At 56.1% G+C, this 13,587-nt stretch overlaps 1 protein-coding gene across 2 annotated transcripts in view; it reads left to right on the top strand.

Moving 5' to 3' along the window:
* LOC141077935 (ribosomal RNA processing protein 1 homolog A-like) overlaps window positions 1-13,330 on the top strand; it is a 44,123-nt gene extending 30,793 nt beyond the window's left edge. For both annotated transcript variants that reach the window (XM_073564720.1, XM_073564721.1), the window contains 12 exons: window positions 4,997-5,058; window positions 5,484-5,607; window positions 5,778-5,842; window positions 5,985-6,097; window positions 6,183-6,250; window positions 6,351-6,448; window positions 6,608-6,627; window positions 6,713-6,829; window positions 7,182-7,522; window positions 10,161-10,322; window positions 11,618-11,681; window positions 13,051-13,330. In XM_073564720.1, the coding sequence (XP_073420821.1) occupies window positions 4,997-5,058; window positions 5,484-5,607; window positions 5,778-5,842; window positions 5,985-6,097; window positions 6,183-6,250; window positions 6,351-6,448; window positions 6,608-6,627; window positions 6,713-6,829; window positions 7,182-7,522; window positions 10,161-10,322; window positions 11,618-11,681; window positions 13,051-13,205 (1,389 nt within the window). In that variant the 3' untranslated portion in view covers window positions 13,206-13,330. The remainder of the gene's footprint in view (window positions 1-4,996; window positions 5,059-5,483; window positions 5,608-5,777; window positions 5,843-5,984; window positions 6,098-6,182; window positions 6,251-6,350; window positions 6,449-6,607; window positions 6,628-6,712; window positions 6,830-7,181; window positions 7,523-10,160; window positions 10,323-11,617; window positions 11,682-13,050) is intronic.
* Window positions 13,331-13,587: the final 257 nt, after the last annotated feature.

Genomic DNA, 13,587 nt, shown 5'->3' with positions numbered 1-13,587 from the left:
CAGAGGCCACAATTATAAGGAGTGCGACAAATGTTAATAAGGTTTCGATGTGAGGTAGGGTAGGGGCTGAGGCTGGCGAAGAGTGGACCGGGGTTAGGAGAGACATCCCCTAAAATAAGTATCAGTAAAACCCGAGAAAGCAAATGGCTCTTAGACTTGTGACATGGTTTATTGGGCGATATCTTTGGACAAGATGGACTGGGATTATTCAGGAAGGTGAGGAGTGCATGGGAGCTGTACATGGGAGAGGGAAGGAGAAGAGGGGCTGATGTGGATGAGGGGTGATGGAGGAGGGATGGGCGGTGAATGTGGATGGCGAGGGCTCGCAGGGAGATGGACATAGAAATACAGCACAGGGTTAAAAGGGAAGACAAAGTGTTATCTGACTCCTGCCCAACTGCCATCGAAGTAACTGCCAGACACTTGGTGACGAGGACACGGGCATACGCCCTGCACACGGGCATACGCCCCGCACACATAGATCAGTGAGTATGGAGTAGAATACAGCAGAGGCACACCATGACATTGTTTCAGGAAGATAATGCAGCAGATAACCTCAATATGGGATGCGGAGCGGCTCTGTGGTGAGGGGGGGATATGGGATGCGGAGCGGCTCTGTGGTGAGGGGGGGGATATAGGATGCGGAGCGGCTCTGTGGTGAGGGGGGGATATGGGATTCGGAGCGACTGTGGTGAAGGGGGGATATAGGATGCGGAGCGGCTCTGTGGTGATGGGGGGGATATAGGATGCGGAGCGGCTCTGTGGTGAGGGGGGATATAGGATGCGGAGCGGCTCTGTGGTGAGGGGGGGATATGGGATGCGGAGCGGCTCTGTGGTGAGGGGGGGGATATAGGATGCGGAGCGGCTCTGTGGTGGGGGATATAGGATGCGGAGCGGCTCTGTGGTGAGGGGGGGATATGGGATTCGGAGCGACTGTGGTGAAGGGGGGATATAGGATGCGGAGCGGCTCTGTGGTGATGGGGGGGATATAGGATGCGGAGCGGCTCTGTGGTGAGGGGGGATATAGGATGCGGAGCGGCTCTGTGGTGAGGGGGGATATGGGATGCGGAGCGGCTCTGTGGTGAGGGGGGGATATGGGATGCGGAGCGGCTCTGTGGTGAGGGGGGATATGGGATGCGGAGCGGCTCTGTGGTGAGGGGGGATATGGGATGCGGAGCGGCTCTGTGGTGGGGGATATAGGATGCGGAGCGGCTCTGTGGTGAGGGGGGATATGGGATGCGGAGCGGCTCTGTGGTGATGGTGGGATATAGGATGCGGAGCGGCTCTGTGGTGATGGGGGGATATAGGATGCGGAGCGGCTCTGGTGAGGGGGGATATAGGATGAGGAGCGGCTCTGGTGAGGGGGGATATAGGATGCGGAGCGGCTGTGGTGAGGGGGGATATAGGATGCGGAGCGGCTCTGGTGAGGGGGGATATAGGATGCGGAGCGGCTCTGGTGAGGGGGGATATAGGATGCGGAGCGGCTCTGGTGAGGGGAGATATAGGATGCGGAGCGGCTCTGTGGTGAAGGGGGGGATATAGGATGCGGAGCGGCTCTGTGGTGAAGGGGGGGATATAGGATGCGGAGCGGCTCTGTGGTGAAGGGGGGGATATAGGATGCGGAGCGGCTCTGTGGTGAAGGGGGGGATATAGGATGCGGAGCGGCTCTGTGGTGAAGGGGGGGGGATATAGGATGCGGAGCGGCTCTGTGGTGAAGGGGGATATAGGATGCGGAGCGGCTCTGGTGAAGGGGGATATAGGATGCGGAGCGACTCTGTGGTGAGGGGGGATATAGGATGCGGAGCGGCTCTGTGGTGAGGTGGGATGTGGGGTAGTGAGGGGGGGATATAGGATGCGGAGCGGCTCTGTGGTGAGGGGGGGGATATAGGATCTGGAGCGGCTCTGGTGAGAGGTTGGATATAGGATGCGGAGCGGCTCTGTGGTGGTGGGGATTTAGGATGCAGAGCAGCTCTGTGGTGAGGGAGGGCATATAGGATGCGGAGTGGCTCTGTGGTTGGGGATTTAGGATGCGGAGCGGCTCTGTGGTGATGTGGGGTGGTGGGGGGGATATAGGATGTGGAGTGGCTCTGTGGTGAGGGGGGGGATATAGGATGTCGAGTGGCTCTGTGGTGAGGGGGGATATAGGATGCGGGGCGGCTCTGGTTGGGGGGATATAGGATGCGGAGCGGCTCTGTGGTGATGTGGGGTGGTGGGGGGGATATAGGATGTGGAGTGGCTCTGTGGTGAGGGGGGGGATATAGGATGTCGAGTGGCTCTGTGGTGAGGGGGGGATATAGGATGTCGAGTGGCTCTGTGGTGAGGGGGCATATAGGATGCGGAGTGGCTCTGTGGTGAGGGGGGGATATAGGATGCGGAGCGGCTCTGTGGTGGGGGGGATATAGGATGCGGAGCGGCTCTGTGGTGGGGGGGATATAGGATGCGGAGCGGCTCTGTGGTGGGGGGGATATAGGATGCGGAGCGGCTCTGTGGTGGGGGGGATATAGGATGCGGAGCGGCTCTGTGTTGAGGGGGGATATAGGAAGCGGAGCGGCTCTGGTTGGGGGGGATATAGGAAGCGGAGCGGCTCTGGTTGGGGGGGATATAGGAAGCGGAGCAGCTCTGGTTGGGGGGGATATAGGAAGCGGAGCGGCTCTGGTTGGGGGGGTATAGGAAGCGGAGCGGCTCTGGTTGGGGGGGATATAGGATGCGGAGCAGCTCTGGTTGGGGGGATATAGGATGCGGAGTGGTTCTGGTGGGGGGGATATAGGATGCGGAGCGGCTCTGTGGTGAGGTGGGATATAGGATGCGGAGCGGCTCTGGTTGGAGGGATATAGGATGCGGAGCGGCTCTGGTTGGGGGGATATAGGATGCGGAGCGGCTCTGGTGAGGGGGGATATAGGATGCGGAGCGGCTCTGGTGAGGGGGGATATAGGATGCGGAGCGGCTCTGGTTGAGGGGATATAGGATGCGGAGCGGCTCTGGTTGGGGGGGATATAGGATGCGGAGCGGCTCTGGTGAGGAGGGGATATAGGATGCGGAGCGGCTCTGTGGTGAAGGGGGGGATATAGGATGCGGAGCGGCTCTGTGGTGAAGGGGGGGATATAGGATGCGGAGCGGCTCTGGTGAAGGGGGGAATATAGGATGCGGAGCGGCTCTGGTGAAGGGGGGGATATAGGATGCGGAGCGGCTCTGTGGTGAAGGGGGGATATAGGATGCGGAGCGGCTCTGTGGTGAAGGGGGGGATATAGGATGCGGAGCGGCTCTGTGGTGAAGGGGGATATAGGATGCGGAGCGGCTCTGTGGTGAAGGGGGATATAGGATGCGGAGCGGCTCTGGTGAAGGGGGATATAGGATGCGGAGCGGCTCTGTGGTGAGGGGGGATATAGGATGCGGCGCGGCTCTGGTGAGGAGGGGATATGGGATGCGGCTCGGTGAGGAGGAGATATAGGATGCGGAGCGGCTCTGTGGTGAGGGGGGATATAGGATGCGGAGCGGCTCTGGTGAGGATGGGATATAGGATGCGGAGCGGCTCTGGTGAGGAGGGGATATGGGATGCGGCTCGGTGAGGAGGAGATATAGGATGCGGAGCGGCTCTGTGGTGAGGGGGGATATAGGATGCGGAGCGGCTCTGGTGAGGGGGGGATATAGGATGCGGAGCGGCTCTGGTGAGGGGGGATATAGGATCCGGAGCGGCTCTGGTGAGGCGGGATATAGGATGCGGAGCGGCTCTGTGGTTGGGGGGGGATATAGGATGCGGAGCGGCTCTGGTGAGGGGGGATATAGGATGCAGAGCGGCTCTGGTTTGGGGGATATAGGATGCGGAGCGGGTCTGGTTGGGGGATATAGGATGCGGAGCGGCTCTGGTGAGGAGGGGATATAGGATGCAGAGCGGCTCTGGCGAGGAAGGGGATATAGGATGCAGAGCGGCTCTGGTGAGGGATATATGATGTGGAGCGGCTCTGGTGAGGGGGGATATAGGAGCGGCTCTGTGGTGAGGGGGGGATATAGGATGCAGAGCGGCTCTGGTGAGGGGGGGATATAGGATGCGGAGCGGCTCTGGTGAGGGGGGATATAGGATGCGGAGCGGCTCTGTGGTGAGGTGGGGATATAGGATGCGGAGCGGCTCTGGTGAGGGGGGGATATATGATGCGGAGCGGCTCTGGTGGGGATATAGGATGCGGAGCGGCTCTGTGGTTGGGGATATAGGATGCGGAGCGGCTCTGTGGTTGGGGGGGATATAGGATGCAGAGTGGCTCTGTGGTGAGGGGGGGATATGGGATGCGGAGCGGCTCTGGTGAGGGAGGGGATATGGGATGCGGTGCGGCTCTGTGGTGAGGGGGGATATAGGATGCGGAGCGGCTCTGGTGAGGGGGGATATACAGTAGGATGCGGAGCGGCTCGGTGGTGAGGGAGGGATATAGTTTGCGGAGCGGCTCTGTGGTGAGGGGGGGTTATGGGATGCGGAGCGGCTCTGTGGTGAGGGGGGATATAGGATGCGGAGCGGCTCTGTGGTTGGGGGGGATATAGGATGCGGTGCGGCTCTGTGGTGAGGGGGGGATATAGGATGCAGAGCGGCTCTGTGGTGAGGTGGGATATGGGATGCGGAGCGGCTCTGTGGTGAGGGGGATATGGGATGCGGAGCGGCTCTGTGGTTGGGGGGGATATAGGATGCGGTGCGGCTCTGTGGTGAGGGGGGGATATAGGATGCGGAGCGGCTCTGTGGTGAGGTGGGATATGGGATGCGGAGCGGCTCTGTGGTGAGGGGGATATGGGATGCGGGCGGCTCAGTGGTGAGGGGGATATGGGATGCGGAGCGCCTCTGTGGTGAGGTGGATATAGGATGCGGAGCGGCTCTGTGGTGACTGTCGTGAGGGGGGATATGAAATGTGAGGTGGCTATGTGACGAGGGGTATTTAGGGCATTGAGCTGTGTTCCCCACCCGCAGAGTGGCTCACCCAGGGGATGTTGATGACAATGTGTTGTCTTCTCTTTACAGCTGAGTCGCTTTGTTCTGCGTCAGTCTGTGGAGCTGCTGAAGAAAGGAGACTGGGAGGAGAGGTGAGGGGGCCCCGGCGACACAATACATCGTAATTGTGGGAGAGGGGACAACCACTGCTGCATTCACACAGAGGACATTGCGATGGTCGGGGCTTCCAGCAGTGGACAGTCTTGTGAATATGGGTGTACTGTACCGTGTGTGTGGAGGGGGTGAGGGCACAGGTTAGTTTAGGTTAGGTGTGTGTGGGTCTGTCCGTCCGGGGATGTGTGGGTCTGTCCGTCCGGGGATGTGTGGGTCTGTCCGTCCGGGGATGTGTGGGTCTGTCCGTCCGGGGATGTGTGGGTCTGTCCGTCCGGGGATGTGTGGGTCTGTCCGTCCGGGGATGTGTGGGTCTGTCCGTCCGGGGATGTGTGCGGGCTGTATTACATATGAGTCTAGTAGGCATGGGTCGGAGGTCTCTTACGTCATGTCATGTCCTCCGCAGTCTGGTGGAGAACTTCCTGACTGTCCTGGTGGACGAGGTCCTGAAGCCAGAGGCCCCTCAAGGGGTCCAGCATCATCTCATTGACATCTACCTGGACGAGCTGGCGAAGGTTGGATCCGCTGAGGTGAGGCTTGATCTGTTCCCTTTATGGCCCACTGCGCTTGCCAAACACTCCCCTCATCCAGTTGTTTGCCGCACTCGCCTCTCCCTGCCCGTGCTGGCTGTCGGACGTTCTCCTCCTGGCTTCCGGCTTCCCTCGCCTCCCCCCTGATGGCTGCCTCTCTTCTCTTCCAGCTTTCTGCTGACTTGAACTTGAAGCTCATAGAGCCGTTCTGTAGGATTGCAGCTAAATCCAAGGAGTAAGTGCTGGAAGTATTTGGGCAGCAGCCGTAACAAGGGCCACGTAGTGTGTGCAGGCCCATCCTGTGTCTTCATGTGACGGAGTCACTGCTGCCTGTACCCTCCTTGTGCCTCACTCTCCGGGGTCTGTCTCCTTTGCAGTTTTCTTCTCCGGCAGTCTGTGGTGACCGGCATTTTTCAGGCCATTCTAGAGCAGTCACCATTCGCTATCGAAGACTTGATGAAAGAAGTTGGTCACACAGACAGTTGTAACGGTGAGTCTGATGCTGTGGCCTTGGCCTCCATGTCCTTTTTCCCGGAACCTTAAGACTTGGTGGTGACGTGTTGTCCTTATCTCAGGGGATAATGGCTCGGAATCTAAAGACCACCACAGTGAGGACTATGATGATATCGGCCCTGTGCTGCAGGTTAGTAGCCCCCATGTTCCTCTGGTCGTGTGATGGAGGCCAGGCGTCGTACATGCACGCAGCTTCTGTTGTGCAGTATAAGTGATGTCTCCTTTGGCAGTTTGATTACCAGGCGCTGGCTGACCGGCTCTTCAACCTTGCAAGCCGAAAAAACGTCCCAGCCCGAAACCGCAGGAGCCTATATCGATTGGTGAAGAGGTGCGTGTACAATGCCTCCCCTTTGATATCTGCTGTACTTCTGTGCATCCGCATATCTGCTGCTCCTGTGTGACCTCCCCCATATATGCTGCGCCTCTGTGGCCCCTCCATAGATATCTCATGTTCCTGTTATTGACTTATTCCTTTCTTTCTTTTTAGGTTTAAGGACCTGGCAGATGGTGAGTGTCTCTTCTACGTCCTCTGATTTGGACAGTTTCTTTACCACATCGTATGATATCTTTTTGGTGCTTATTTGGTTTGCAGGCATCTTCCCACAGGACGGAGCTCCAGAAGACTTCTCCACTGATGAAGATGATGATGACCTCAGCAGCTCTAAGCTCCGCAAGCGACAGAAGCAAGCACAGGAGAAAATGGCCCTGAGTGCGTGCTGACCGTAGGGTGGATGGAAGGGGTGGAGGAGTGCTGTCTGGAGGCTAGGCTCGTGGGAGGTCTGTTAAAGGGTGGGATCATGGGAGGAATTCTGACTAGAGGGTGTGGGGACAGAGGCCTTTGGGGGGGCTGAGTGGGGGCAGACTGACTGGAGGGGAGGGCAAAGGGAAGAGCTTTGTTGACCAGAGGGCAAAATATGTGGGGCGGGTTTTCCAGAGGGCAGGATGGACGTTGGCTGGAGGGTGGGCTGTCGGAAGGGACGGCGGACCGTTGTGGTAGATGTAAAGTTGGGCAGTTCCATGGTGCTCTCGTGCTGGAGAATAATGCTTGTTCCTGCTCTCAGGTTCTCAGACTGTGCACAATGAGCTGAAAAAGGGGAAGCGGGTGGCAGAGACCTCTAAGAATCCTCCCGAGATGCCTGCAGCCAAGAAGAAGAGGAAGAAGAAGAAAGGGGATGCAGAGGAGCCAGAAATAAATGGGGAAACTCTCCAACACCCCAACACCAAAGAGACAGAAGCGCTTGTCCCACTGTCATCCCCGGAACCCTCAAAGAACAGCGGCACCATCACTCGGCTGAGGAGGAGGAGACGACGCGGCTGTCTGCTCAGGCTCGGGCTCAGAATCTTACCCCTACGGGGCGCAATAATCATGAAGAGGAGGCGGCTGATCCGAGAGCGCAGGAAGGTGAGGGCGGGAAGACTCCACACTCCCGGGAATATTTTGATAGACAGTTCTATCAGTTTTCAGTCTGAATAGAACCACATTATTTGATCTGATTAGGCGAGGGGGCTTACTGTCGGGCTTAGACTACCATGCTAGTGTGGAGTACGTACATCGGCCTCATCAGCTCTGAGATCCCCCACTCCCCATTCCGATGGTGACAGCTGCAGGCCTGGTACAGTGTGTCAGTATAGACAATGCTTGGTAGGACTCCGGGCTGACTTTTCTCCTTAGGTCCACATGGGTTAAAGGGTCAGCTGCCCCGGCCCCCATGAGTACACCCACCTTACTGTACAGTGTCGGGAGGCAGAGGTTGGCAAGGATCCAGCTGATCAGCTCATCACGGTTATATAACCACTAGATGAAGGCCCACTGCTATCGGGAGGGCGGTAATGTCACGATGGGGGCAGGCTTTGCAGCGTTGAGAATCTCTCCTCCCATGTGCTCACCCACCTAGCCACTCTCTCTTTCCCCATGTGCTGACTTCTCCCGTCTGTGCTCTCATCCTTGACCTGTCTACCCCATGTGCTATCCCCCTTTTGTGCTGTCTCTCTCCTTCCTATGCTGTGTTCTCCCATCATGTGCTGTCCCGTTTGAGCTCTCTCACCCCTGTGTCTGACCGTGTACAGAACATACCACAGCTCCTGGGCAGGGGAGGAAGCAAAAGACAATAATAATAATAATAATAATCTTTATTTATATAGCGCCAACATATTCCGCAGCGCTTTACAGTTTAACAGTTTCAAAACACAAGTCATAAGTAACAACGCTAACAATACAATAATTAAAGCAAAATAAGACGAAATAAGACGACCCTGCTCGTGAGAGCGTACAATCTACAATGAGGTGAGGGAGATACAGAGTACAGGAGTGTATTTACAATTGTATATTTACAATGAAGGTCCAGCCATCTTGCAGGAGTGAAGGATGGATGGAGATAGTGAATGGGCTACGCACGCACACTTACACAGAGAATGACTTTGATTAGTGAATGTGATAGGCCGCTCTGAACAGGTGTGTTTTGAGGGAGCGCCTAAAACTATGCAAATTGTGGATAGTCCTGATTTCTTGGGGTAGAGCATTCCAGAGGATAGGAGAAGCACGGGAGAAGTCTTGGAGTCGGGAGTGGGAGGTACGGTTTAGTGCAGAGGTTAGTCGAAAGTCGTTTGCAGAGCGCAGCGATCGGCTAGGCCGATAGACAGAAATGAGAGAAGAGATGTAAGGGGGTGCCGCACCGTGGAGAGCTTTGTGGGTGAGAACAAGTACTTTGAATTGGATCCTATAATGAATGGGCAGCCAATGTAAGGACTGGCGAAGAGCGGACGCGTCCGAGTACCGATTACCCAGATGGACGATCCTGGCTGCTGCATTGAGTATGGACTGGAGAGGGGATAGTCGAGTGACGGGGAGGCCAATTAATAGAGCGTTGCAGTAATCCAGGCGGGAGTGGATCAATGCAACAGTGAGGGTTTTTGTTTCCATAGTGAGAAAAGGGTGGATTCTAGAGATGTTCTTTAGGTGTAAGCGGCACGAGCGGGCAAGGGATTGTATATGGGATGTAAAGGAGAGATTGGTGTCAAACATAACACCCAGACAGCGCACCTGCTGCCGGGGTGTTATTGTGGTACCACCCACGGAGAAGGAAATGTCAGATTTAGGGAGGTTAGTAGACGGCGGGAGCAGAAGAAGTTCAGTTTTGGAGAGGTTGAGTTTCAGATAGAGAGCGGACATGATATTGGAGACTGCTGACAGTCACTGGCGTTCTGTAGTACAGTGGGGGTAAGGTCGGGGGATGACGTGTATAGTTGTGTGTCATCAGCATAAAGATGGTACTGAAAGCCAAATCTGCTGATGGTCTGTCCAATTGGGGCCGTGTAGAGAGAGAAAAGATAATAATAAACAATACTGGCATTACAGCAGGAGATCGCAGAGGATTCATTTTGTGATGTAAAATATTGTTTAAAAACAGTCAGTGAAATATTTTACCTCACAAAATCCTCTGTGATCCCCTGCTGTAATGTCAGTATTGTCTTATGCTTCCTCCCCTGCCCAGGAGCTGTGGTATGTTCTGTACACGGTCAGACACAGACAATTTTTAAAATGAACTTTCGTTCATGGGATATACCCTTTGATCTGACCGGCTTCCTCTGCCAGTAGACACGTCGCACATCTGCCGCTGGGATCAGCCAAATGATTCACTGCGCCTGCGCGGAATTTACACAGGCGCAGTGCGACGATGTTCCGCTGTTGGTACCGTGCAAGAGGCCGCGTGAGTGGTGTGTACGGCGTATAGAGTGTGTGTGGTGCAGCGGTGTTCCACTGGTGGTACCAGCAGCAGTTCGCATATTGAGACACCCATCTCTTGGGTGTCCCAATATGGCGGTCGGTGAACTTCCTCCGCTTGGAATTCTGGGATACGGTGACATCTGGACAGAACAGGAAATGAAAACATTACAAGGCAATTCTATAAATAGCGAAGACCATAACATGGGCTTGTTGGTGAGGGTTGTAGGTAGCAGTAGACATATGGAGGCTGAATGGGTGTCCTGGGGAGTCCAGAGCTGCCCCTGTGATGGAGTGTGTGATGATTGTGTTTTCACAGATGACCAGTAGTAAAGTGACAAATCTGGTGACGTCCTCAGAATGTCTCGTCCCCGCACAGCCTTCTCCAGCGCAATCTACGTCTCAGGACTTCATCACCTTCCATAAGACAAAAGCTCCAAACGCGCTGTATGTAAAGGGCTCAAAGAGCAAAGGCCGGCCGGTGAGTGTCGAGGGGGGGGGGGGGGCAGTGGCCTTCTCTGGAGGGTTGGATTGGGGGAGGTCAGTGCTATCAGTCATACCCCGGGGGTTCCTTTGCTGCTGTGAGGGGAATACTCTCTTCTATTCCTTCCGAACTCCAAATATTAGAATATGTTTTTGAGATCTTGAGGAAATGCATCCAGCACAGCCAGGTACACACGTGGTCAAAGTTGTTGGTGCCCCTCGTTTAATGACAGAAAAGCCCCCAATGGCACAGAAATAACCTGAATCTGACAAAATAATAAATAAAAAATCCATGAAAGTGAACAAATGGAAGTCAGACATTGCTTTACAGCCATGCTAAGTAAAACTCATGAGAGAGGCCTGGACAGAAAGGATGGCTCCCTTAAATAAAAAAAATTCATGAAATTAAGGGAGCCATCCTTTCTGTCCAGGCCTCTCTCATGAGTTTTATTTAGCATGGCTGTAAAGCAATGTCTGACTTCCATTTGTTCACTTTCATGGATTTTTTATTTATTATTTTGTCAGATTCAGGTTATTTCTGTCACCATTTTGGGTTTTTCTGTCATTAAACGAGAGGTAACCACAACTTTGACCACGTTTGTATGATGTCCAAGATAAGACTTCTGCTTTATTAGCACATGTGGCTCTTTAAATAGTGTCACAGAAAAAGGATTAGTTTCCTCTGACCTATGAACCAATGGTGACCTTAGGGATGTGAATACCATTACATAGGACAAGATGGAGACCATGTACTCAAAATGGAGACCACAGACAAACCAAATGGATTCTTTTCTCACACAGAGTTGTCCATCTTGAAGAGGGTTGAGGTTCATGTGGGGTTGCTGTCTCTCTGGAGAGGAGGATCTCTTCAGGAATGTCCATTCGGGCTTGGTCCGTCTCAGGGGAGAGTGATGGCCTTTGCACTCTGGGTCGTTCTCAGGGGAGGAGGGTGGCTTTTATGCTTGGTTGTTGCTTTTGCTCCTCTTGGTTGGAGAACGAGAACTCCACTCAAGGTTGTCGTTTGGCTCAGGGGAGAAGGGATGGCCTTTGTGCTCAGGGTTGTCATTGTTGGTTTTGTGTTCAAGGTCTTCGTTCGACTTGGGGTAGGGGGTGGCTTTTGCACTCATGGTCATCGTGCGTCTGGGGGACAAGAGAGACACGTTCATTGAGGGTTGTCCTCCATTCCAGGGGAGGGGGTGCACATTGACTCAGAGTTGACAGTCGTCTCAGGGGTTCAGCTGTGGGCATTCACAGTCATCGTTCCTCATCCTGACTTTTCCACTCTCCCCACAGATCAGTAAAGTGAACTGTAAATCTAAGAAGGTGACTTTCAGTTTGAACAGGAACATGACCGCAGGTGAGGGAGCACCGTCGGGACACCCTGGTGACCAGCAAGGCTGAAAGTTTTCTTTTCCCTTCAGTGCAGACCACTGATGTAAACTCTGCCCTGCATTCAGATGGGCTATCACAAACTCCTGGATTTGTCTCCATCCCGTGCCACTGCCCCTCCCAGCGCACTCTTGTCTCCATCCCGTGCCACCTCCCCTCCCAGCGCGCTCTCGACTCCATCCTGCGCCGCCACCCCTCCCAGCTTGCTCTCGGCTCCATCCCGTGCCACCTCCCCTCCCAGCACGCTCTTGTCTCCATCCCGTGCCGCTGCCCCTCCCAGCGCATTCTTGTCTCCATCCCGTGCCACCTCCCCTCCCAGCGCGCTCTCGGCTCCATCCTGCGCCGCCGCCCCTCCCAGCGTGCTCTCGGCTCCATCCCGTGCCGCTGCCCCTCCCAGCGCATTCTTGTCTCCATCCCGTGCCACCTCCCCTCCCAGCGCGCTCTCGGCTCCATCCCGTGCCGCTGCCCCTCCCAGCGCACTCTTGTCTCCATCCCGTGCCACCTCCCCTCCCAGCATGCTCTCGACTCCATCCTGCGCCGCCGCCCCTCCCAGCGTGCTCTCGGCTCCATCCCGTGCCACCTCCCCTCCCAGCACGCTCTTATCTCCATCCCGTGCCGCTGCCCCTCCCAGCGCATTCTTGTCTCCATCCCGTGCCACCTCCCCTCCCAGCGCGCTCTCGGCTCCATCCTGCGCCGCCGCCCCTCCCAGCGTGCTCTCGGCTCCATCCCGTGCCGCTGCCCCTCCCAGCGCATTCTTGTCTCCATCCCGTGCCACCTCCCCTCCCAGCGCGCTCTCGGCTCCATCCCGTGCCGCTGCCCCTCCCAGCGCACTCTTGTCTCCATCCCGTGCCACCTCCCCTCCCAGCGTGCTCTCGGCTCCATCCCGTGCCGCTGCCCCTCCCAGCGCACTCTTGTCTCCATCCCGTGCCACCTCCCCTCCCAGCGTGCTCTCGGCTCCATCCCGTGCCGCTGCCCCTCCCAGCGCACTCTTGTCTCCATCCCGTGCCACCTCCCATCCCAGCGCGCTCTCGGCTCCATCCTGCGCCGCCGCCCCTCCCAGCGTGCTCTCGGCTCCATCCCGTGCCACCTCCCCTCCCAGCACGCTCTTGTCTCCATCCCGTGCCGCTGCCCCTCCCAGCGCATTCTTGTCTCCATCCCGTGCCACCTCCCCTCCCAGCGCGCTCTCGGCTCCATCCTGCGCCGCCGCCCCTCCCAGCGTGCTCTCGGCTCTATCCCGTGTCGCTGCTCCCGTCTCCATCCCGCACCACTGCCCCGCCCAGCGTACTCTCTTCTTTCTATCTCTGGTTAGTAATATAATCTGGCCTTGTCTCCTGCAGAGTTTAAGAGGACGGATCGCAGCCTCCTCGTCAGTCCGGCTGGTTCTTCCCGTGTTCCCTTTAATCCGAATCAGCGGCCCCAGCACAGCGTTCTGAAAACTCCGACCCCTACCAGAAGTCCCGCCCCAAGAGCGAAAGCAGCTGACTTCTTCTGAGCACTTGCTCTGTCTGGTGTGACGCAATGGACTCATTCTGTTTCTGGCTTCTCATGTCCCCTGCAATAAATATTATAACTGCCAGGTGAATGTGGGTCACTCAGTTGGCCCTCACTGGCAGCAGACATTGTTGTTACCTGACTAGTTTCTGTGTAGGAAGATTGGGGAAGCCTCCCACCCTCTACAGCTGCGTCTTTCCTCCGCTTCTGCAATGTGTAACAAGTCCTGGGGTGTGTTGCTAGAGTGTGTTTCATTGCACCCCTGGGAATTAGACGGTGAGGAAAATGTGGTAAGTACTGTAGGTGTGTACAAGCCCCCCAGTGCCGCCGACTGTGAAGATACCATGCTGAATCAGGCCGGAGTTCAGACTTCTGCACTCAAG

Source organism: Dendrobates tinctorius, unplaced genomic scaffold (assembly GCF_039654945.1).
Source record: "Dendrobates tinctorius isolate UK_male_01 unplaced genomic scaffold, ASM3965494v1 ptg000475l, whole genome shotgun sequence".
NCBI classification, from domain to species: Eukaryota; Metazoa; Chordata; class Amphibia; order Anura; family Dendrobatidae; genus Dendrobates; species Dendrobates tinctorius.
The sequence above is the reverse complement of the archived record's forward strand: the minus strand, read 5'-3'. Positions and strand labels throughout refer to the sequence as shown.